This window comes from Phyllostomus hastatus, unplaced genomic scaffold, assembly GCF_019186645.2.
Source record: "Phyllostomus hastatus isolate PE091 unplaced genomic scaffold, TTU_PhHast_1.1 phas_scaffold_55, whole genome shotgun sequence".
NCBI classification, from domain to species: domain Eukaryota; kingdom Metazoa; phylum Chordata; class Mammalia; order Chiroptera; family Phyllostomidae; genus Phyllostomus; species Phyllostomus hastatus.
Genome location: NW_025334035.1, coordinates 3,633,083 through 3,655,493, shown reverse-complemented (window position 1 = coordinate 3,655,493; position 22,411 = coordinate 3,633,083). Strand labels below are relative to the sequence as shown.

At 47.8% G+C, this 22,411-nt stretch overlaps 2 protein-coding genes across 3 annotated transcripts; one reads left to right on the top strand and one right to left on the bottom strand.

The window, feature by feature from the left end:
- Positions 1–11: 11 nt before the first annotated feature.
- On the bottom strand, positions 12–6,080 carry SLC2A4 (solute carrier family 2 member 4). Its single transcript, XM_045824227.1, has 11 exons — positions 5,835–6,080; positions 4,362–4,478; positions 4,074–4,246; positions 3,859–3,983; positions 3,632–3,747; positions 3,199–3,361; positions 2,925–3,112; positions 2,652–2,756; positions 2,425–2,526; positions 1,611–1,814; positions 12–1,103 (listed from the first exon to the last, which is right to left on the bottom strand). The coding sequence occupies exons 1-11, from the start codon at positions 5,865–5,867 to the stop codon at positions 900–902; spliced, it is 1,530 nt and encodes a 509-aa protein (XP_045680183.1). The 5' UTR covers positions 5,868–6,080; the 3' UTR covers positions 12–899.
- A 14,056-nt stretch (positions 6,081–20,136) lies between these two features.
- CLDN7 (claudin 7) lies at positions 20,137–22,384 on the top strand. 2 transcript variants are annotated; one of them, XM_045824251.1, is made up of 5 exons: positions 20,137–20,352; positions 20,490–20,817; positions 21,570–21,734; positions 21,839–21,923; positions 22,013–22,384. In XM_045824251.1, the coding sequence occupies exons 2-5, from the start codon at positions 20,595–20,597 to the stop codon at positions 22,173–22,175; spliced, it is 636 nt and encodes a 211-aa protein (XP_045680207.1). In that variant the 5' UTR covers positions 20,137–20,352; positions 20,490–20,594; the 3' UTR covers positions 22,176–22,384. The 2 variants fall into 2 exon arrangements, with proteins under 2 accessions (XP_045680207.1, XP_045680206.1); XM_045824250.1 differs by having other exon boundaries at positions 20,137–20,817.
- Positions 22,385–22,411: the final 27 nt, after the last annotated feature.

The following is a 22,411-nucleotide window of genomic DNA, read 5'->3' as shown; positions in this document are numbered from 1 at the left end:
ATCTCATACAGTGATTTTATATATGTATCTGTATATTTACATTTAGTACAACAGACTTGGTTTCTTCTCCCTACCCCTTTTTCAAACAATACAAAAATATCTGAAGATTCCTCCCAGCCCAGTGTTTACAGGCAGCCTTTCAAATCTCTTTCCCTTAGTTGGTCAAAAGCCTATGGATACAACACCCTTCTAGAATGGGAGAGGAGGGAAGAGTTGGGGCCTTGGGGCACAGTCAGGGTACAGCCCAGAGCCCTAGGTTTAGAGGCAGGAACTTGCTGTCCCTTTCTTTTACCACGTGTGGGCAGGTGTTCCCTCCCGCCCTAGAAGGTTGAGCAGGAGGACTGAGCCTGCAGTGAGAGGTGAGGTTAAACATTGGGAAGGTGCATCCTTTGCCTTGGAGGGGTCCAGAGAGCCCTCTTCACCCAGAGTCTATGTGGCAAGAACTCAGAGAAAGTGCCAGAGAGTAGGAGGAGTCCAAGGTGACAGGAAGTTGTTTCCCTTCTCCATTCCTGCTCTGTACTTCAGTTCACCCACACTAAAGTCAGTTGTAGAGCCTCTCCTCCAATCCCTCTTCTCTAGCAGAGGGGAAAAAGTAAATTCTGGAGCTGAGGCAGGATGGGGGTGAATTATGGAGAAAGTAGGAGGTGGGCAAAAGGGGAGAACGGCCCACCCTGATGACCACAGCCTACCCATAACATATAAATAATCCAAGAGTCACACAAGGGGAAAGAGGGGGTGCTCAGACTACACCCACCCTCCAGCTTTCCAATTCCACCAGGCTGCAGGGGCTTTCTCCACCCCAGAAGTGATGGGGAAGAGAGGGTTAAAGTGCCACAAAGGAAAGGAGGGGGTTCCCGGGGGCATGGAGAGGACTGGCTCTCCTACCCCTGCCTGTCCCCTCAGTCATTCTCGTCTGGCCCTAAGTACTCAAGCTCTGTGCTGGGCTTCACCTCCTGCTCTAAAAGAGAGGGTGTCCGACGGAAGGCAGCTGAGATCTGGTCAAACGTCCGGCCTCGGGTTTCAGGCACTCTTAAGAAGGTGAAAATGAAGAAGCCGAGTAGGAGGACAGCAAATAGAAGGAAGACGTAGGGACCCATAGCATCCTGGGATAGGCAGAGAAAGAGGTGTGACAAAGGGGAGGGGAAGGGCAGTCTCAGGAACTAAAGTCTCTCATAGGGAGCCAGGATACTGCAGAGGGCAGGTGGCTGCTTTTCAGGGCAATGGAAATAACCAGGAATGAGAATTTAGTGAAAAACTGATCCTCTGAACCCCAATTCTCCTATAGTTTTTCACCCTTTTACCATCCTGAGTTGCTACACTCAGAGTGGACTCCCAGCCATTCACTGTATTAATATGAAGTTTATAATTTTATTCCTAGTCTAAATAAATTATGCCACTAGTTTGTTTTGAAGACACCTCTGTTGCTTTGTGACCTAGTTCAATTCCTTTCTTTTGATTCTGGTGGAGTGGGTGGTCTTTAGGGCCCACATCATCTACCAATAGACCAGCAGGGATAGGGAGGTGCCTGACTGGAAAGCCAATGTGCTAGCCGAGAGTTGTCCCCCTCTGGCCTATGGTTGTGGGAGAGTGGACAGGAGCAGGCCACCTACCGCAACATACTGGAAACACATGCCAATGAGGAAGTTGCACGTCCAGTTGGAGAAACTGGCCACAGCCATGGCTGCTGGGCGGGGTCCCTGGCTGAAGAGCTCGGCCACAATGAACCAGGGGATGGGGCCAGGACCAATCTCGAAGAATGCCACAAAGCCGAAGATGGCCACAATGGAGACATAGCTCATGGCTGGAACCCGCTCCTGGGGACCAGGCAGGGAGGGTGGGAATTCAGGTCAGATCTCTCTGGATCTTTCTTTGTGCTCAACCCAGAGAACTGAAATCAACCCCTCCCAGCAGCTCATGGGGAGGGAGGCTGCTACCCTCAGTTAAAACAGGCTCTTGAGCACTTCTGAACACTGACATTCAGCTGACTGCCTGGTGCTGATTCGAAGCAGAAGGAATATTATGGACTCTCAGCTATTAATATAATCAATTCCCAAAGACAAGAAAAAAAATAATAGAACAACAAAAACAACAGCAGCAACAACAACAACAACAACAACAACAACAACAAAAAGGTGATCAGTTTCCCATGGTTCTAAAGCTGGGTCCTTAGGAATTATTGCTCCCAGGGCTGGACAGCAGCTCTCCCTCCTGGCTGCCAGAGTTGTGCTGCTCTACCGCTTCCCCCCAGTGTGGGAGGAAGTGCTGCCTGGGTCCTTTGGGAGCACAGACCACGGTCCTAGCATGCAGGCTCACTCCAGGATCAAGGGCACATATGTTGCGGAACAGCCCTGACTGGACACAGAGCCTCTTGGGGAGGTCCCCATGGGTTGGGCAATCGGTCACCTTCCTACTCCCAGGCCTCACCAGCAGAAGCAGAGCCACAGTCATCAAGATGGCGCAGCCACACATTCCTGCCAGGCCCAGAAGATGGAGGGTCCGGCGCCCAGCCCGCTCCACCAAAAGCACCTGTGGGGAGAGTCAGGGCTTGGCAGGGGGCTTCAGGGCATGGGATGTGGGAGGGATTGGGTGGGTGGAGACAACAAAGGGATGTGAAGCCAGTGGTGATAGCCATTCCAGAGGCCAGCAGTTACCGAGACCAAGGTGAAGATGGTGTTGACCACACCAGCTCCTATGGTGGCATATGCTGGCTGAGTCACCCCCGCCGTCTCAAAAATGCTGGTTGAGTAATAGAAAACCTAGAAGTGGGGGGCAAGAAAAGGGATGGCAGGGATGTCCGTCCCTCCCCTGCAGGCACACCAAGCTGGACTCACCCTGAGTTTTAAGGGAGTTGGGCTTGTTCCCTTCTCCTCTCCTCTAGGGCTGTTCCCTAACCCTGTCCTTCCTGGAGGCTGTGGCATACATACGGCATTGATGCCTGAAAGCTGCTGGCTCAGCTGCAGCACAACTGCAATGATTAGGGGCTGCCGGTGGGTACGGCTTCCCAGGAGCTGCAGCAGGGATAGTGGCCGCTCTCGCTCCAGCTTCCGCTTCTCCTCCTTCAGCTCAGCCAGTGCTCCAGACACATCGGCCCAGCCTGTCAGGCGCTTCAGACCTGGAGGTGAGGGGGGTCAGGCCTGAGAGGACAAGGAGAAGGTCTGGGAGGGGGATAGGCACTAGCAAGATTAGGTAGAAGCTCACTCCTTTTGGCAGGCCCCTCCAGGTTCCGGATGATGTAGAGGTAGCGGGGGCTCTCTGGGCAGAAGGGAAGCAGGATCATCTGCATGAGGGCAGGCAGGATTGTGATGCCCAGGAGTAGTGGCCATAGGGTGGCAGTGCCCAGCATGGACTCTAAGCCCAGCACCTGTGAGAGAAGAAAGGCAGGCCATTCAGCCTGTTTCCCACAGCCCCTCCCCAAGCCCCTCCCTTCTCTATCTCCACCCCGGTCTCCCCTCCCCCTCTAAACCCCAACAAAGAGCGGGGGACCTTGCTGGCTTCTGCCTGGAAAAGCCATGCTTAGGGGATAGGGGCCAGAAAGTGGTGTGAGGGGCAGTGGCTGTGGTGGCCTCTCACTGGTGGCACAGACTGACTCCAAGGGTGGGTCCTATCCTCCTATGAGGCCAGTCCCAGTCACCTGGGCAATCAGAATGCCAATGACGATAGCTAGTTGGTTGAGTGTCCCCAAGGCGCCCCGCAGGTGAGTGGGGGCAATCTCCCCCACGTACATGGGCACCAGCCCCGACGTCAGCCCTGTGCAGAGGGAAGAAGAGAGGGCTGAGGCAGCTGCACGCTCCTTCCCACCAAACCCAGGATGGTGAAAGAGAGCAGGGCACTGGGCAGGGCCATGGTGCCTGTGGGTACCTGAGTAGGCACCAATGAGGAACCGTCCAAGGATGAGCATCTCATAGGAGGCAGCAGCGTTGGCCAGGCCCATGAGGGTGCCCCCCAGCACTGCCAGGGCATTGTTGACCAGCATCGCCCTCTTCCTGGCAGGCAGAGAGTGGGGCTGTGAGAGTTAGGGTGCCTGTGCTGTGGCTCCCTTCCTGTTCCCTACCCTTGTCCTTCAGGCCCCGTACCTTCCCAGCCACTGAGAGATGATGCCAATGAGGAAGGAGGAGACCATGCCGCCCACAGAAAAGATGGCCACGGAGAGAGCCCAGAGGGTTGTGAGGGTGCCTGGGGGGATGGAGCCAGGTCCCTCTGGCCCCTGTCTCCCCAGCCACGTCTCATTGTAACTCTGTTCGATCACCTGGGGAGACAGCAGAGGAGTGAGTTCCCACAGACCCTTCCCTCTCTTTTCATCCCTACTGTCCCCTGCCTTCCTTGTTTGGGCACCCCCAATCTATCAGCCACAAGACCCTCACCTTCTGTGGGGCATTGATGACCCCAATGTTGTAGCCAAACTGCAGGGAGCCAAGTACAGCAGAGAACACCGCGAGGACCAGGGTCCCAGTGACTCGCTGCTGAGGGGGTTCCCCTTCCTGGGCAGGCAGAAGTAGAGAGGAGGCATGTCACATGGAAACATAGTTTCTTTCCTTCCTTCAGGGGCCTGGGCTTGTGCCCAGCCAGAGCCTTATGTTACTGGGTTCCATCCAACGTGTTGGGTGAGAGAAACTGGGCCATATTAGGACTTGTGGGAAGATCTGAGTGTAAACAGGAGCAGAAAGAACCCCACAGTAACCAGGGCATGGAGGAGAAACCGGATGTTTGAGTCCAGCCAGCAGAGCAATGTTTGAGGACCTAGGTCTCACAATTCCTCTGTGACCTTGGGACAGGCTTGGCCTGAAGAGACCTGAGTTCAGTTTGTGTGACCTTGGGCAAGTCACTTCCCCACTTTGAACATAGATTTCCTGTTCTATGTTAGGAGAGGTAGGGGGAATGTTGCTTGCTTTGCCTACCTGTCAATGAAAGTGTGAAAATCAAAATAAAATGTTAACAGCATCCTGGACAGGACTGGTCTTATAAACTGACAGTGCATTATCATCATCAACCTCTGTTCTCTTCCCTTCCCTCTGGGGGTTCTCTCAGTTATCGCCTGGAGGCCCCCAACAGGCTCAAAAAGAGCAATTCCAAAAAGGACATCGAGGTCATTCCTCCCGGCCTATGGACCTTGTGGTGGCCTTCTCTATCTCCACACACACACATACCTCACACCCCACCCCTGTCTCCCCTCCCTCTCTAAGCCCCAACAAAGGGCGCGGGACCTTGCCGGCTTCTGCCTGGAAGAGCCTTGCCCAGGGGATGGGGGCGGGAAAGTGGTGTGAGGGGCGGTGGCTGTGGTGGCCGCTCACTGGCGGCACAGACTGTCTCCAAGCAGAAACCTGAGCTGGGGGAGTGGGGGGCGGGGAGGTTGCCAATCCTCTCTGCCCCTCCACTAACCATGGGGCCAAGGGAAAGTTCAGCGTTCTGGAGAACCGCCAGGGGTGGAGGGTGGGGGCCAACGGAGGGCCTCTGGTCCTCTAAACCTTCCCAGGAGCCGGGACAGACGGAGAGCTCCTGGAGACCCGCCTGGATCTGCTTTCTCAAATTGGATCGAGGACAAAGTGTCCCTGATTCTGGCGCTATGCACCGTGCACTAGAGAAGGGGGTGAGCCCTTTCCTCACAAACCCCAGCTGTAGTCAGTGCCCCTGAACGGTCTCCCCCGGACCCACTCAGTCTTTTAGAGGTACTGGAATACGACAGTCACGGGTTGTCCGGCCCGAGTATAAATAGCCAGGTTCCCACCCCCACCCCTGAGCCTGTGCAGGGACCGTCCCTTAGCTGATCCAAACTGCGACCCCAGCCCAAGAAAAGCGAGACCCGTGCCCCCATCCCACCATCGCATGCTGAACCCTACTTCTGAGCCGATCTGTTGGAAGCCCGACGGCATCTTGTCCTAGGAGCTGGAGCTGCAGTTAACGAGAGGGAGACGGCTGGGGTCTGCGACCCAGCCTGGCAGGCAAAGGGCGCGGGGGCGACAGGGGTCCCGGAGTAAAATGCGGAGGGCGGGCCCAGCGGGACCCACAGCCAAAGCCAAGGAGCCCGAGAGCGGCAAGGCTCCGGGGGATCTGGCGGAGCCGGGCTTGATGGAAGACCTGAGGAGCCCCCACAGCCCCCACGGGCCACGCCCTTCACAACACCCATTGGCTAGGAGCCCGCACACCCCAGAAGGCCACGCCCCTCCCTAAGCCTGGGATTTAGAATTTGGCACCAGACAGCGGGTTGCGCAGCCAGGTCACACCCCTCAGCGTGCCCGACGAGACACGCCCCTCAGGTTCCTTCCAGCTTCTTGCTGGGAAGTTTTGGGAAAAATTGCTTGGAGCATAGAAGGCCCAGTCCCCGTCGTGTGAAGATTCTTCCCATCAGCCCAACTCAGTTTTGGGCTGAAGAGGCGACTTAAAAGTGCTACGCCGTGGGTTGGGACAGAGGGGTCCGAGAGGAGGGAATGGCCAGGTATACTTGCCCGGGAGGGAACTGGGGTGGCCTGAGACGGCGGGCAAGACGGCTCGCGGGGTGCGTGAGGGGCAATGGCCTAAAGTAACCCACGGCGGTTATTTTTAGCTCACACGTTGGGAGAAGCCAAATGTCAGGTCCCGGGTGTCCCGGCCTGTCCCAGGCTGGGGAAGACAGGGAGATGGAACCTTAAAGGGCCCGCAACACGTTTCCCACGCGGGGGTAGCCCTGGAGGACGGGAAATTCCGCTCCTAACGGGTTCTATTCATCCCTGCTCCGGGAACTACCTATCTGGCCTTTTCCGTACCCCTCCCCTGTTCCTCACGTTGGTTCCTGGAGGCGGCCCGAGGGACAGGTGGTCACACCAGTCACGCCACCAGTCCTGAGGTCCCTGAGCCCCCACACATGTGCTGGTCGCGTGGACAACTTGGACACGCTTTCTGGAGGCCACTCCCGGTTTGAATCCGTAGCTAAATCCTGCCATGCGAGGAGGACGTGACCTAGAGTGGGCTCGTCCAGGCAAAAGCTGAACAAGGAATACAGAACGCGCTCAGCTCACAAACACAGGGCTCCGAAGCGCGGGGCTGTAGTGCCACCTGGAGGGAGAGTGAGGACCCGCTTACAGATGGGGTCCAGGATAGGTTCTGGCCCCTCGTCCCTGGCCATTCTACCTTTCTAAGGCTTCTGTTACATCAAACTGAGGCCTCTTTCTGGAGCTCCAGATCCGAATGTTCAGCTACCGCCTGGATGGAGTCCAAACCTGCTCTTCCTAATTTTCTCATCTCAGTGAATGGTTTCAATAGCCACCCTATCACTTCTATGAAAATCCTGGAAATCATGCTTATTTTCTCCTCTCCTGCAGCCCCCTTTATCCAGTTAGTTACTAACATTGGTGTTTTGACTTCCTAAACTCACAATCATCTGATTTTCTTCACCTGTTCTGCTGCCAATTTGGTCCAGATCACCCTCACTCTGATTAGTGTTCCTGCCCCTCCTTTTCCCTTACATGGAGGGCAGAGTATAATACAAAACAGTTCACCCTCATCACTCTCACCCAAAAAGTCACTGGCTTTGTTTGCCCCCGCTTTCCATTTCAAATCACTTTTCAGAGTGCACAATCCTCCTGCCTCTCTCCTCTCCTGTTTCTTCCTCACCTTCTATCTTCTTCACTCAATATCTAACTACTTTCTGTGCCCAGGACACAGTGCTGTTTTATTCATGGTGTCTTTGTCATATTAATAATCCCTCAGTCTGGAATACCAGAGGACTCCTATTCATCCTTTTAAAAAAAAACTCTCCCCTCTGTGAAACCTCCAGAAAGCCATGTGCCCCCAGTACAGTATATCATCATCATTTCTTCTCTGTACTTGAACCACTGAGGGCGGAAGATCACCTTGTTTACCTTTGTATCCCCAGCACCCAGCCTAGGGTCAGGCACTCAGTAAATGTTTGTTGAATGAGTAAAAGGTAGGTCTGCTCCCAATGGCCAAGAACATAGGTTGGAGAGCAATCACAAAGGAGGGAACCATTTGCTAAATGGCTCCACCTATCTGACGAGGGGGTGTAAATGAAGAACTAAGGTGTGACCATTAAGCAGAACCAATCATATGTGAGCAAAAGGGAGCAGAAGCGATAGATGGAAGCAGACAGGACCAATCAGGAAGGTAAAAGGAGAACCAAGGAATGCTGGAATATCACAAAGAGAGTGGGTCAGGGAGAAGGAAAAGCAGGGAAAGGTGCCAAGGGGAAAAAAGAAAGTAGGAGGGAGGCACAGGTTGGGGACAGATGAAAGTGAGTGCAGGTGAAGTACAGGGCTGGGGTCCAGCACCCTGGGTTCCGTCCTGCTCTTTGGGTTAAGATGCATTCCTGCTCTTGGTCAGATGCTTTGTTTTCTGATGCTTCTCAGGGACCAGTCTAAGGGTTTAAACCCCAGGAAAAGCAGAATTAAAGAAAGAAAGTCAGAACTAGATATGAGAGGAAGAGTAGTTTAGAGAATGTGGAGAAGTGATGGGGAAGTAGAAGAGAAGACAAAAAAGAAATAAGGAGAGTGTTGGGAGAGAGAAAAATGGCATGGAAGGTGGGGGAAAGATGTTGACCGACAGGACTGAAAATGAAGGAGAAACAAACAACACAGTGGGAACTTTGAATTGGAGCTCATGAATGTGTGTGTGTTGATTTTGCACAGTAATCCTTGGCCCATGTAATTTCAGAACAAGTGGTAGCCCTTCCTAAACTCTGCCCTATATCATGGGGAGCTAAATCCTGCAGGCTTTTGTTATCCAAGCTCCTGCATTCACTGCTTTCTGGTTGGGTTTGCCCCATGGGTTGGTAAAGAGATGGACAGGCAGGAGAATGCCAGCATATTCCTTCACACAATAGCCCCCACTCTGTCCCTAGCTCCTACCATACAGACCCACTTTGCTTCCAGGTTCTAGAGGGGAACCTTGACTCCTGAGCTTCAGTAATGCTATCTCCTCCCTTTGTTCTTTCACTGCATTTTGTCTACACATTAGAGTCTCAGGTGTGGAGGACTGAATGAACAACAGAGTTGTTGGTACATTTTCTTCATTGATCTATGCCTTATTTTATTTCTATGTTTAAAACTATTCTCTTCTACATACATATCCATTTCTTGTTTGTCCCCTTTCAAAGGCAACCCTTGCAATGGCTTTAATGCTCATTATTTGTTTTTGCTCCTGTAAACTACAAATTGTTTTGTGTGCATTTTAAATCCATATAAATAGCATTTTGTAATATCTTTTGTTCTTTTTCTTTAATTTATTTTTAAAGATTTTATTTATTTATTTTGGAGAGAGGAGAAGGGAGGGAGAAACAGGAGAGAAACATCAATGTGTGGTTGCCTCTCATGTGGCCCCCACTGGAGACCTGGCTTGTAACCCAGGCATGTGCTCTGACTGGGAATTGAACTGACAACCCTTTGATTCACAACCCATGCTCAATCTACTGAGCTACACCAGTCAGAGCTCTTTTGTTCTTTTCCAAAATCATTTTAAAAATTGTTTTTATTGATTGATTTTAGACAGAGAGGGAGGAAGAGAGAAAGAGAGAGATTTGCTCTTCCACTTATTTATGAATTCATCGGATGATTCTTGTATGTGCCCTGACCTGTGATTGAACCCACAACATTGACATATCGGGTTGATGCTCCAACCAACTGAACCACCCGGCCAGGGCTATTTCTTTCTTTCTGATCTTCTTTCCTTTTCTTTTTAATCCTCACTAGAGGACATTTTCTCATTGCTTTCAGAGAGAGAGGAAGGGAGAAACATTGATGTGATAGAGAAACATTAATTGGCTGCCTTCCCCATGTGCCTGACTTGGGACAAACCTGCAATCTAGGTATGTGCCCCAACTGAGAATCAAACTCACAACCCTTTGGTTACAGGACGACACTCCAACCAAATGAGCCACATGGTCAGGACAAGATCTTACTTATTTTGAAAAGCACTGTTTTGAAAACTCATTCTTGCTCTGTGATTATCAAATTTATTGTTGCATAGTACTCCACAGTATCAGTCACACCACATTTTATAATCCTTTTGATGAGCACCCTTGTCACTTTAGCTCCCAACCACAACAAAGAATGTGACAATGAACATTTTCATACAAGGTTCATTATGAACTCCTATGAGAACTTCTTTTGGAGAAATATCTCTCCCTTTGCCTGTGTCTGTGTCTTTATTTATATCTTTCTCCACAAGTGGAATTGCTGAGTCATAGGGTATGCTTATATCTAGTATGACTAAGTGCTACCAGCTTGCTGTTAAGAATGACTGTCCCAGTCTCCACTTCCATCAGCAATGTGGAAGTGTTCTGTTACCACCACACCCTCTCAGTCACTATCCACCCAGAGGCAGCATAGTTAGGAGTATGGACTCTGCCCTGGCTGAGCTGCTCTGTTCTTTGGAGCGTTGTCCCATGCATCAGAAGACTGCAAGTTCAACTCTCAGTCAGGGCACATACCTGGGTTGCAGCTTAGATCCCTGGTCAGGCATGTGTGGAGGGCAACCGATCGATGTTTCTCACATCGATGTTTCCCTCTTTCCTTCTCTCTCTCTCTCTTCCTCTCTCTCCAAAATCACTGAACATATCCTCGAGTGAGAACTGCATAAAGAGTATGGACTCTGGTCCCAAACAGCCTGAGTTGGAGCCTCCGCTCTGATGCTTAACTGACTTTGTGCCATTGGGAAAGTTACCGAAGTTCTTTGTGCCTTATTTATCTCATCTGTAAAATGAGAGGGGAGATAATAATAGTATCTACACCTTAGGGTTTTAATGAAGGTGAATAATGTAATACTCACATAATGCTTAGAATAGATTAAACTGAATGAGGTTTTAAAAACCCTTTTTTTTCTTTTATTGATTCTAGAGAGAGGGGAAGGGAGGGAGAAAGAGAGGGAGAGAATCATCGATGTGTGATAAAAACATCAGTCAGGTTGTCTCTTGTATGTGCCTCAACTGGAGTTCAAACTCACAACCCAGGCATGTGCCCTGACTGAGAATCAAACTGTCTGCCTTTTGGTTTGCAGGACAATGCCCAACCAACTGAGCTAGGGCTGGATTAGGTTATTTGTTTCTGTTTTTTAAAACAATTTTAATGAGGCATAATTGACAAAAAATAAATTGCATATATTTTAAGTGTACAATTTAAGTTTTTAAATGTTTTATTAATTTTAAAAAGAGAGAGAGAAACATTGATTTATTGTTCTGCTTATTTATGCATTCACTGATTGATTCTTATATGTGTCTTGACTAGGGATCGAATTCACAACCTTGGTGTATTGCGATGATGGTTTAACCAACTGAGCTACCCAGCCAGGGCTACAATTTAAGTTTTGGCATGTGTGTACGCCCATGAAACTGTCTGAATAATTAAGATAATGAACATATTCATCATTCCTCAAAGTTTTCTTATGCTTCTTTGTAATCCTTCCCTTTAGCTCTTTCCCCACCCCTTAGGCAACCAGAAATCTGTTTTGTTATTATGGACTAGTTTGAATTTTTTAGGACTTTATGTGAATGGGTAGAATGTATCCTTTTGTCAAGCTTCTTTCACGTATCAATAATTTTGAGATTCTTCTATGTTGTTCCATGTGTCAATAATTCATTCCCTTGTATTGTTGAATATTATTGATTTGATTGTCAATAGTAATCAGTCTGATTACCCATTCACCTGATTACCCATTCACCTGTTGATGGACATTTGGGTTATTTCCAACATTAGGCTATTACAAATAAAGCTGTTAGGAAACATTCATGCACAAGTGTCTTTGTAAGGACATGTGCTTTTGTTTCTTTTGGAAAACACCGAGGAGTAGAATGGCTGGATAGTGTGACAGGTGTTTGTGTTACTTTTTATGAAAGTGCCAAGCTGTTTTCCAAAGTGGCTGTAGCGTTTTACACTCCCATTAGCAGTGTATGAGAGTTCTAATTCCTCTACACTCTCACTGACATGTAAAATGGTCAGTCTTTTTTTTTATTTAAAAAAATTAATTACATTTATTGGGGTAACTTTGGGTAATAATATTATATAAATACCAGAAGGACAATTTTACAATAATACATGTGTGCCCACCACCCAAAGTCTAATTGCCTCTGTCGCCATACATCTGACCCTTTACCCTCAGTCCTTCCCCCAATGCCCTTTCCCTCTGGTAACCATCATTCTGTTGTCTGCATTTATGAATTTATTTGTTTTTTCATTCATTGCTTTTTGTTTTATATTTCAGATATGAGTGAAATCATATGGTTCTTGTCCTTTTCCACCTGGCTATTTCCTTTAGCATGATACTCTCAAGACCTACCTATGTTGTCACAAAAGTTGATATTTCAAGGTAGTCAGTCTCCTAAGCTCCAGAGTGGACTATATCAGGTTTTAATCAAATACATGAGAATTGGTCTGGATTTCTAATATTCGTCAGTTCAATAAGGGAAAGATGATATCTTACTGAAGTTGTGTCTGATGAGTCGTGGCTTGAAGCATTCCTTTAAACACTTGTGAGTACTTGGGCTTTTTTTTTTATTTTTCTCCTTATAGTCTCTGCCTGTTTTCTCTTAGAATATTTTTCTTGTTGATTGCAACATTTAAAAAATCATATCAGTTCTTTGTCAGATTTAAACATTGCAAATATTTTCTCTCATTTTATCATCTGCCTATTAAATTTTCCTCCATGAACTCCATTGAATATAAATCCTATTTTTGGTATAATCAAAATGACAATTTGTTTCCCTTTATGGTTAATGATTTTGAAAGTTTGCATATGTTCTTTTCCATCTTTGCACAACAAACATTTTAAAAAATATTTTCTTTCAATAACTTTATAGTTTACTTATCACATCTAGGTCATTTTATTATTTATTTACTTTTGATGTGTTTTATTGATTTGAGAGAGAGAGAAAGATTGATTGGGTGCCTCCCATACGTGCCCCGACTGGGGTTCAAATCCACAACCTAGGTATGTGCCCTGATGGGGAATCAAACCTGCAACCCTTTGATGTTCTAGCAACACTCCAGCCAACTGAGCCACTTGGCCAGGGCATATTTAGGTCTTTTTAATCCATCTGGAGTACATCTTTGTTTTGGGTGCTCTTACTAAGCTACATTTACCACATATCAAAATCTGATATATAAAACTATCTGTCTCTGAGGTCATATTGTTTCATTGGTATATCTCTCTGTTCTCGTATTAACACTGCACTGTTATTTAATTAATTAATTAAGAGAGAAGAGAAGGGAGGGATAAAGAGAAGGAGAGAAACATTGGTTGCCTCTTATATATCCCCAACCTGGGGCCTGGCCTGCAACCCAGGCATGTGCTTCAACTGGGAATTGAACTCGTGACCTTTCAGTTAGCAGGGTGACACTCAATCCACTGAGCCACACCAGCCAGGGCTACACTGTTATTACAATTACAGCTAATACTACAAGTTGCTGTTTTTTACAATGCTTTGTAGCAAGATTAAATTTCTGGAAGGGCAAGACTTCTCTTGTTACTCTTCCTTTTCAATGTCAACTTACCATTTGTGCTCTTTTATTGCTACATACAAATTTTGGGGTAAACTTATCAAGATCTTTTTAAAAAATATTTTATTTTTTTATGTTTATAGAGAGAGGGAGGAAGGAAGAGAGGGAGAGAAACATTGATGTGAGAGAGAAACATCAATGTGAGAGAGAAACATCAATAGGTTGCTTTTCCTACATTCTCAACCTACCTGTAATGAACCTGCAACCCATGTGCCCTGACTGGGAATTGAACCCGTGACTTTTTGCTTTGAGAGACAACACCCAACCAACTGAGTCACACCAATCAGGATTCAAAATCTTTTTTTAAAATTGGTAATATATCAAATTATAAATTTCTCTGGGGACAGCTGATATCTGTGTAATGAACTATTTATTTATTCAGGCCATCTTCTATGTCATTTATTAGAAAAATTTTTTTTCCACTGAGGTCTTATGAATACTTGGCTAATTCCTAGCTTCTCTGTGATTTTGTCACTGATGCAAATTCGATGCTACTTTTAATTATATTTTCTAATTTGTTATTATCAGTGTAGTAAAATACTAGTTAATTTTTTTGTAGGTTGATCTTGTGTACAGCTACCTTGCTGAACATCCTTGCTGATTCCATTCACTTTTCCAAGTAGATGATTAAATCATCTATAAGTCAGTTTTATGCTGTCCTTTTCAATTTTTACACTACTTACTCATTTTACTGCCTCGTAGTCTTGATCACGAACTTCAGGATTTTGTCAAACAAAAGGGGCAATGGTGAACATCTTTGTCCTTTACCCCCTAATAAAAGAGTTGAGTCTAAAATTTCTTAAGTACAAGAATTTCCTGCCCTGGTTGGTGTAGCTCAGTGGATTGAGCACAGGTTGCAAACTGATGGGTTACTAGTTTGATTCCCAGTAGGGGCACATGCCTGGGTTGTGGGCCAGGTCCCCAGTGGGGGCCACATGAGAGGTAACCATGCATTGATGCTTCTCTCCCTCTCTTTCTCCCTCCTTCCCCCTATCTCTAAAAATAAATAAATAAGTCTTAAAAATAAAAATGAATTTCCTTTCTGGGAGCATTTGAGGTCTTGCTCCCAGTTTGGCTGAAATAAACTCATAAAAATTAAAAAAAGAATTTCCTTTCTAATCTTTGTTTTCTAAAACTTATCATAAGTAGGTGTTGAAACCTTATCAAATGCTTTTTAAATTATTGATTGACCTGGCTGGCGTAGCTCAGTGGATTGAGTGCGGGCTGGGAACCAAAGTGTCCCAGGTTCGATTCCCAGCCAGGGTACATGCCTGGGTTGCAGGCCATAACCCCCAGCAACCGCACATTGATGTTTCTCTCTCTCTCTCTCTCTCTCTCTCTCTCTCCCTTTCTCTCTCTATCTCCCTCCCTTCCCTCTCTAAAAATAAATAAATAAAATCTTTAAAAAAAAATAAATAAATTATTGATTGAGGTAACCACATAATTTTTTCTTTAGTCTATTAATGTGGTGAATTATATTGATGGGTTTTCTAATATTGAGACACTTGTATCCCTGGGATAAATTGTCCTTGTTCGTAATGTATTGCCTTCAAATACACTTTTACGTTTGATTAAGTAATATTTTGTGTCTATAGTTATAGATGAAATAGGCCTTTAATACTTTTCTCACACTATCTTTAGCTGATTTCAGAGGCAAGATTACCCTAGCCTCATAAAATGAGCTGGTCACTTTGTCACTCCTTCTCTACAACTCTATCTCAAAAATGCACTCCAGGCAGAACCACAGGAGATAATCTGGCCTGGACTCCTGTTTCCTAAGTAGGCAAAATACCTTCACTCCTCTTTTATAGATAAGACAATTGAAGTCCAAGAATATATTTCCAAATGAGGTGGAATTAGCCCTGGCCAGGTAGCTCACCTGGTTGGAGCATCATCCTGATACCCCAGGGTTGTGGGTTCCATCCTTGGTCGGGCACATATGGGAATCATCAGTGAATGTATGGGTGAGTGGAACAAGTCAATGTTTTCTCTCTCTCAAAAAATAAATTAATTAATAAATTAGTTAATTTTAAAAATAAGTGAGGTAGAATTAGAACTTGGAATATTTTATCTGCTTTGGGACTATCACTTCTTGGTTTAACCAGTAAAATAATAATCAGTGATCAGTATAATAATTAGTTTTTGAGTAATAATGCATAATATTAAAATATTTCCAAGTTTCCAAAGTTCACTTATTTATCACTTTTTCAGAACTCAGAACACACCTTCCTATGGAAACAAACAAGTTGGTTGGGTTTCCACACCAGGCTGCTTACCTCATCCTGTCACCTGTCATCCCCATGCTGTGGTGTATGTCCCTAATCTGACCCAATCCCCTTACCAGACTTGATCTTTCAAACCCTTCCTCTGTGACTTTTGGACTTGTCTATGATCATCCTTCTATTCCCAGCTTGTTCTCTGAATGTTCCTTTCTAGACCTTACTGAAAACTGTCTGTCTTGGAGAATACACTTCCCTGGCAGCCCTCTTAACAGAGGCTTATTTTTGGTCTTATTTCTTATACCTCAGGGTCTGGAGCTGGAAATATTGCTCCTTATGCTGCTTCTATATAGGCCATTATTTTTCCTTCATCCTTCAATATCCTCTGCTCCTTTGAAGTTCATGTCTGCAAATTCACTACCTCTAATTGTTGCTAGGGCCTTTCAGCCTGCTTATTCACCTACATTCACTGATGACTTTAGCATCTGGCTCACCATCTTCCTCTTTACATATATGTCCCTGTCATTATTGCTGTTGACTTCAAAATCCATCAGGGTACTCCATCTCATTGTAGCCTCCAGTCTCCAGTCTCATCTCCAATGATTTCCCTCTCTAGTCCACCCCCAGGCTTTGTCATCTTCAAAAACAACCTCCTTCATTTTATTGAACTTGAGCCTCCCACTTTTTTTTATGGGTCTTTTTTTTTAAGAAAGTAGTTTATCTTTTTTTTAAAGATTTTATTTATTTATTTTTAGAGAGGGAAGGGAGGGAGAAAGAGAGAGAGAGAGAAACATCAATGTGCAGTTGCTGGGGTTATGGCCTGCAACTCAGGCATGTACCCTGGCTGGGAATCAAATCTGCGACACTTTGGTTCGCAGCCTGCGCTCAATCCGCTGAGCTACGCCAGCCAGGGCTGAGCCTCCCACTTCTAATGATGACTTCCTAGCCTTTCAGGCTCATTTACTTGGGTCTTTACTCATGTACTCCTTTCACTTCTAAACCATTGACCCTATCAGTTTTTTACCATCTACTAACCCTTTTTTATGCTTACTCTCCTTCTTACCCTATATATCAATGATCTAACACATAAAACACTCTCTTGCAAATACCTTAAAATCCTTTCTCTTTCTTTTTTAGCTAACAACCTTGGTTAATTCTAACTATTGAACTACTTGCTCCTTGCACTCATATTTTTATTGTCACACTGGGGTTCAAGGGAAGATTCTCCTGGCATCTGACCAGTAAAAGTTAAGGATGCTAAATATCTTATAATGCACTGGACTGTCACCCACATCAAAGAATTATCTGGCTCCCAATGTCAATAGTGTGAAGTTTAGCAATCCTGCTTTAAATTAATACAAGTCTTAAAGGGACAACCGACACAGGGATTTAGAGCTTGCTACTTCCTCTGGCTCTAACACGGTTCTTTCATGGCTGGCTCATTATCTGCACTACCTAGAAAGGTCTCCCTGACCTCACTCTGGAGTGGATCCAAACACGTCAAATTAACCTGTTTTATTGCCTTCAAAACATGTACCATTTTGTTTTTGTGTCTTTTAAAAAATATTTATTTATTTTTAGGGAGAGGGAGAAAGAGAGAGAAACATCAATGTGTGAGAGATACATCAATTGATTGCTTCTTGAATAGCCCCAGCTGGGGACCTGGCCCCAGGCCAGGCATGTGCCCTGACTGGGAATCGAATCAGGGATGTTTTGGTTTGCAGGTTGGTGCTCAATCCACTCATCCACACCAATCAGGGCTTGTTTATGTCTTTATGGTCTGCTTCCTCTCCCTAGAATCTAAATTACATGAGTACAATGTCTTGTTTACAGTTGTATCCTCAGTGTACAGGTGTCTGGCACATTATATAGGCACTCAGAAAATACTGGTTGAACAAGTGGATGAAAATATTGTTAGTTTTCAATATTCATTTATTCATCAAATATTTATTGGTGATAAACCCAGACACATCTCTGCCCTCTTGGAACTTAGTACAGTGGGAGACTGACATTGAATAAATAACCACACAAAGTAAATAGTTTCAAACTATGATAAGAGCTTTGAAAGTGTAAGTAGCGGTCAGAGCATTCAGCAGGAGATCTGACTCAGTCCAGGGTGGGGTAGTCAGGCCAGGCTTCCTAGAAGAAGTCATTCTTGAGCTGACGGTTGAAGAATTAGTTGGCTAGCTGGGTAGAGGAAGGTGGGTGGGGGTAAATGGAGAACATCTAGACATACAGAACAGGGTGTACAAAGGCACTTTAGCAGGAAGTATGTTTCAAGAACAGAAAGATACTGGTGTGGCTGAAGCAGAGTCTGGTAAGGCATGGTATGGCATTTGACAAATCTAGTACAGCAATAGGGACAAAAGAGTGCCATTGGAAGATTTCAGAATTTTCAACAGGAAGTGACAAGATCTAAGTTTGTTTGTTTGTTTGTTTGTTTTTTAAAGAAAAGTCATGTCCTGGCTAGTGTGACTCAGTGGATTGAGCGCTGGCCTGCAAACCAAAGGGTCACCAGTTTGATTTCTGGTGGGAGGTGAACAAGAGGCAACCATGCATTGATGTTTCTTACCCTCCCTTCCCTCTGTCTAAAAATAAATAAATAAATATTTTTTTTAAAAAAAAAAGAGAAAAAAAAGAAGAAAAGGGACTTCCAGAGACTAGATTTTAGAAAGACAAGAAGGGAAACAGAGGGGTTGCTTTGGAGGCAGTTACAATGTCCAGGCAAGAGGTGATGGCAGTGAGCTTGAAGAGAAGTTAAATAATCTATGGCCACAACACCCTGAACGCACCTGATCTCATCTAAGAGAAGTTAAATATACTTAAGTAATGAGGAACATGGAATTTCAGAGCTGGAAAGCACCTTTAAAAAACACCATTAACCAAAAAGTAGGAAAAAATGAATAAAAGAGTTCACTAAAATCAGCATTTTACAGGAAAAAAAAGGGTTACAGGGTTACTTAGTTTAGTATAAGGGGCCCTTTGTTTATTGAATTCAAGAAGGAAAGTTCTGCAGAGAAAGGTTTAAGAGGAAAGGACAAAAATGGGAAATGCAAGATAGTTGAGGGGGGAAAGGAGAGAGAAAAATAAAATAAGAGACAATAAGAAATGTGTTCGAGTTTGGAGGTGTGACAAGGTGGGAGGAGAGGAAGATTGGGAAGAAACTGGGCAGGAAGATGAAGAGAGACTAACTGGTGATGCTGGTCTAAGGGGACTAGAGATAGGACGGGAATAAAGGCAAACTAAAAGAGGGAAGTGGAACAGGAAGTGGAAAGGCAGGAAAGGGGAGATGATAAATGATGAGGGAGGAATGAGCAAATGGGGGGATGCTGGGAAGAGACATCCAGGGGAACGATGGGGCAATAGTTTGGAGAGAGTGAAAAACAAAACAAAACAAAACAAAACAAAACCGGGGGATGAGGCGGGAGTCTGAGAGCTGAATCAAAAGTCACTTTAGAGCCAGATGTTAGGGAGGGCACAGGATGGGAGAGCGAACCCAGATAGAAATAGACAGGTCCAAGCTCAGAATGAGAGAGAAATGTGTGCATAGCCCGGGGCGGGAAGGCTGGGGGGAGGAGGGGAGGTAAGAGGGAAGGGTGAACAAGTTTCGAAAGACTCCAAGGGAGGGAGTGAGGGGTGTGGCCAAGGCTGTATAGGAAGCCTTACCCTGCTCCCCATCCTCTGCTGGCTTCTGGTCTCAGTGGTTTCTTCCTTCTGTTATGTTACAAGGACCCTTGACTTGGGAGGGGATAGTGACCTGGGAGGTGGAGTGCTAAGGGCCCAGGCATTAAGTCATGTCAGGGATTTGAATGGAGGGGGGCAAGAAGGTGGGAAGTCTTGCCTGAAAGCTGGGTGTCTGTTGGAAGGCAGGGTAGAAGGGCGACGGACAGGGGACCGGGAGGATGTGCCAGGGTGGTGGCCCCGGGCAGCAACTCCCACTTGGCTGCCTAAGTAAGATTCTGAGGAATTGGAGCCCGGGCCCCTGAAGGTGGGGTAGGCTAGGCTAGGAGACAAGAAAAAGTAGAGAAGAAGGTGGGGGTGGGGGTAAAGTAGGGCAAGACGAAGAGCACCTAGGGTTGAAGCTAGAGTCCCTGCGGGAGGTGGGGGGAGACGGGTGGAGCGAAGGCTGGCCAGGGGCGTCCCCGTTCTCTGGTTCCCCAGGGTCCCTGGTACACCTGCTGGGGAGAAGGGAAGGGGTATCCTGGTGCCCAAGTGAAGCCCGGTCCAGAGGGGATGACTTCCGAGAAAACTCCGCCTTCTCCCCACCTGCAGTCACAGACCAGCTAGTGAAGGGGCGTGACCCTGGTGCTCGGGTTTCTTCCTCTACACCTGGGGCCAGGACTTCCGGCCCAGGTGAGTGTCCCTTCGGTGACGTCAGGTCACCCTTGGCTGCCCCTCCTGTTCCGCTCCCCCTCTAGTTCCCAGTGCCGGCGGGGGCGCGCCACCCACGCCCTACATATACTCAGGTGCGCCGCACCTGTCCGACCGCATCTGCCCGCTCGCCGCTGCTTGCTTGCACCTTAACCTCGGGCGGACAGCCGAGGGTACTTTGGGGACTTCCAGCACCCAGGACTGCCCACAAGGCCCCTCCACCTTCTGTTTGGGTAGCGTCTGGGAGAGTGCCGGAGGGAACGGCCTGGCCTTCGAGAGTCGCCTTTGTAAGCTACCAGTCCTCCGGGCGTAGTCTGCTCTCTCTGCTGTGAGACCCTCGCCGACCGGCGGGGCGATTTGTCTTTTCTTCGGGTGATAAGAAATTTGCAGTCACTCGACAGAAAACTTTTTTTTTGTTCTTTAGGCGACTTACAACTCTACCCCAAATTGACTTGTGGGGTTGCCCCTCAGTTTGTTTGCTTTACTGCTGAGGCGCCAGCCCGGCGCCCCCAGTCCCTTCTGAGGCGGAATGGCCAATTCGGGCTTGCAGCTGCTGGGCTTCTCCATGGCCCTGCTGGGCTGGGTGGGCCTGGTGGCGTGCACCGCCATTCCGCAGTGGCAGATGAGTTCGTACGCGGGCGACAACATCATCACAGCCCAGGCCATGTACAAGGGGCTGTGGATGGACTGCGTCACGCAGAGCACGGGAGTGATGAACTGCAAAATGTACGACTCGGTGCTCGCCCTGCCGGGTAAGGCCGCGAGACCGACGGGGCGGACGCGCCTAGAGGGCCGAGGTCACGGGGCGGTTGCGGGGCAGGGCTGGGGCCCTGCGGCCTGACGCCCGGGGTTGCTCTGGAGGCGGAGGGGAGAGGAGGGAGCGGAAGCAGTCAGGACGGGGCAGTGGGGACGCCGGGGTTTCGGGGGGCTACACGTGGACCCGCACCCAGCCCGCTGCACCCTTCTTCCAACCCCAGCTCCTCACGGGGTAGCCGAGCCGTGGGCCTGTTCTTCCCTACAGCCCAAAGCTGGCAGTGGCCTCACCCACTCCCGCTCTTTTCTCTCGGACAAAGGGTGGCTTGGCTAGAAGGCCACGGGGTCCGGCGGAGGAGGCGTGCGCTCTTGTCAGTTGGCGGATGCCTGCGGTCTCTAATCTCATCCACCGATTAGACGAAGCCACAAACTCTGTGGCCTCCGTAGTGGGGTCAGAACTGGGACCCCGGGCCGTCATTTGCGGCCCCTGCGGAGTCCCCTTTCACCCTTTCACCCTTCCCCCTACTCGGGGCAGTTTCATCGAAACCCGGTCGCCCCGGGCGGGTCCGAGAGCAGAGAGAGAGGGCGGGGCGGAGTTGGAAGGCTGCAGAGTCGGGATCCACCCCAAACTGGCCGGGACGTGGACACCAAGTGTATGCCAGGCCGGTTGCAGGCAGCTCGGGCAGTTGGAAGGCTGGAACCGTTGTTGGGCTGCCTGCACTTCCAGCAATGCCTTCCCCCTTCCCTGCAGCGGCCATTCAGGCCACGCGAGCCCTAATGGTGGTATCCCTGGTGCTGGGCGTCCTGGCCATGTTGGTGGCCACAATGGGCATGAAGTGTACACGCTGCGGGGGAGACGACAAAGTGAAGAAGGCCCGTATAGCCATGACCGGAGGCATCATTTTCATCGTAGCAGGTGAATCACAGGTCCAAGGTGACCTCAAGGACACTTATGAGTGAAGGTGGGCAAGGTGATGGTTTGGGGGGGTCTCACAGTATCCAATCCTCTTGCCTCTCCAGGTCTTGCCGCTTTGACAGCTTGCTCCTGGTATGGTCACATGATTGTCACAGACTTTTATAACCCTTTGGTCCCCATGAATATTAAGTAAGTATGGAACTCCTGTTTACTGAGGGAACAGGTCAGGGGTTGGGAGGCAGGCCAGGGTTTCTGACCCCAATCCCTTCTCTCCACAGGTATGAGTTTGGTCCTGCCATCTTCATTGGCTGGGCAGGGTCTGCTCTGACCCTCTTGGGAGGTGCACTGCTCTCTTGCTCCTGTCCTGGGAGTGAGAGCAAAGCTGGGTACCGTGCACCTCACTCCTACCCTAAGCCCAACTCTGCCAAAGAGTACGTGTGAGCTGGAAGCCCCCTTGCCCCAGCCTGGCAGCCTGTGTGCCCAAACACTTGAAAGGACCTGAGGCAGAGAGCTCAGCCTGTGCACCAGATGCCTTAGGGTCACTGCAGTCTTGCACACCATGTACAGTTCCTTGGGGGCTGGGTTAAAGAGACCAGAAGAGGGGTGGGTGTGCTTTTTGTACAGTAATAATAAATATGTTTTGGAAAGTAGTGTTCTTGCTTCTCCCTTCAGGGACT

Bases quoted from the DNA above. Each gene is read 5' to 3' on its own strand.
- SLC2A4 (XM_045824227.1), bottom strand. From the start codon at position 5,867: ATGCCGTCGGGCTTCCAACAGATCGGCTCAGAA. The intron at 3,748-3,858 runs GTACCCACAGGC...CCCTCTGCACAG, and splicing joins CCTCATTGGTGCCTACTCAG to GGCTGACGTCGGGGCTGGTG. The intron at 3,362-3,631 runs GTGACTGGGACT...CTTCTCTCACAG, and splicing joins TTGGCATTCTGATTGCCCAG to GTGCTGGGCTTAGAGTCCAT.
- CLDN7 (XM_045824251.1), top strand. From the start codon at position 20,595: ATGGCCAATTCGGGCTTGCAGCTGCTGGGCTTCTCCATGGCCCTGCTG. The intron at 20,818-21,569 runs GTAAGGCCGCGA...CCTTCCCTGCAG, and splicing joins CTCGGTGCTCGCCCTGCCGG to CGGCCATTCAGGCCACGCGA. The intron at 21,735-21,838 runs GTGAATCACAGG...TTGCCTCTCCAG, and splicing joins CATCATTTTCATCGTAGCAG to GTCTTGCCGCTTTGACAGCT.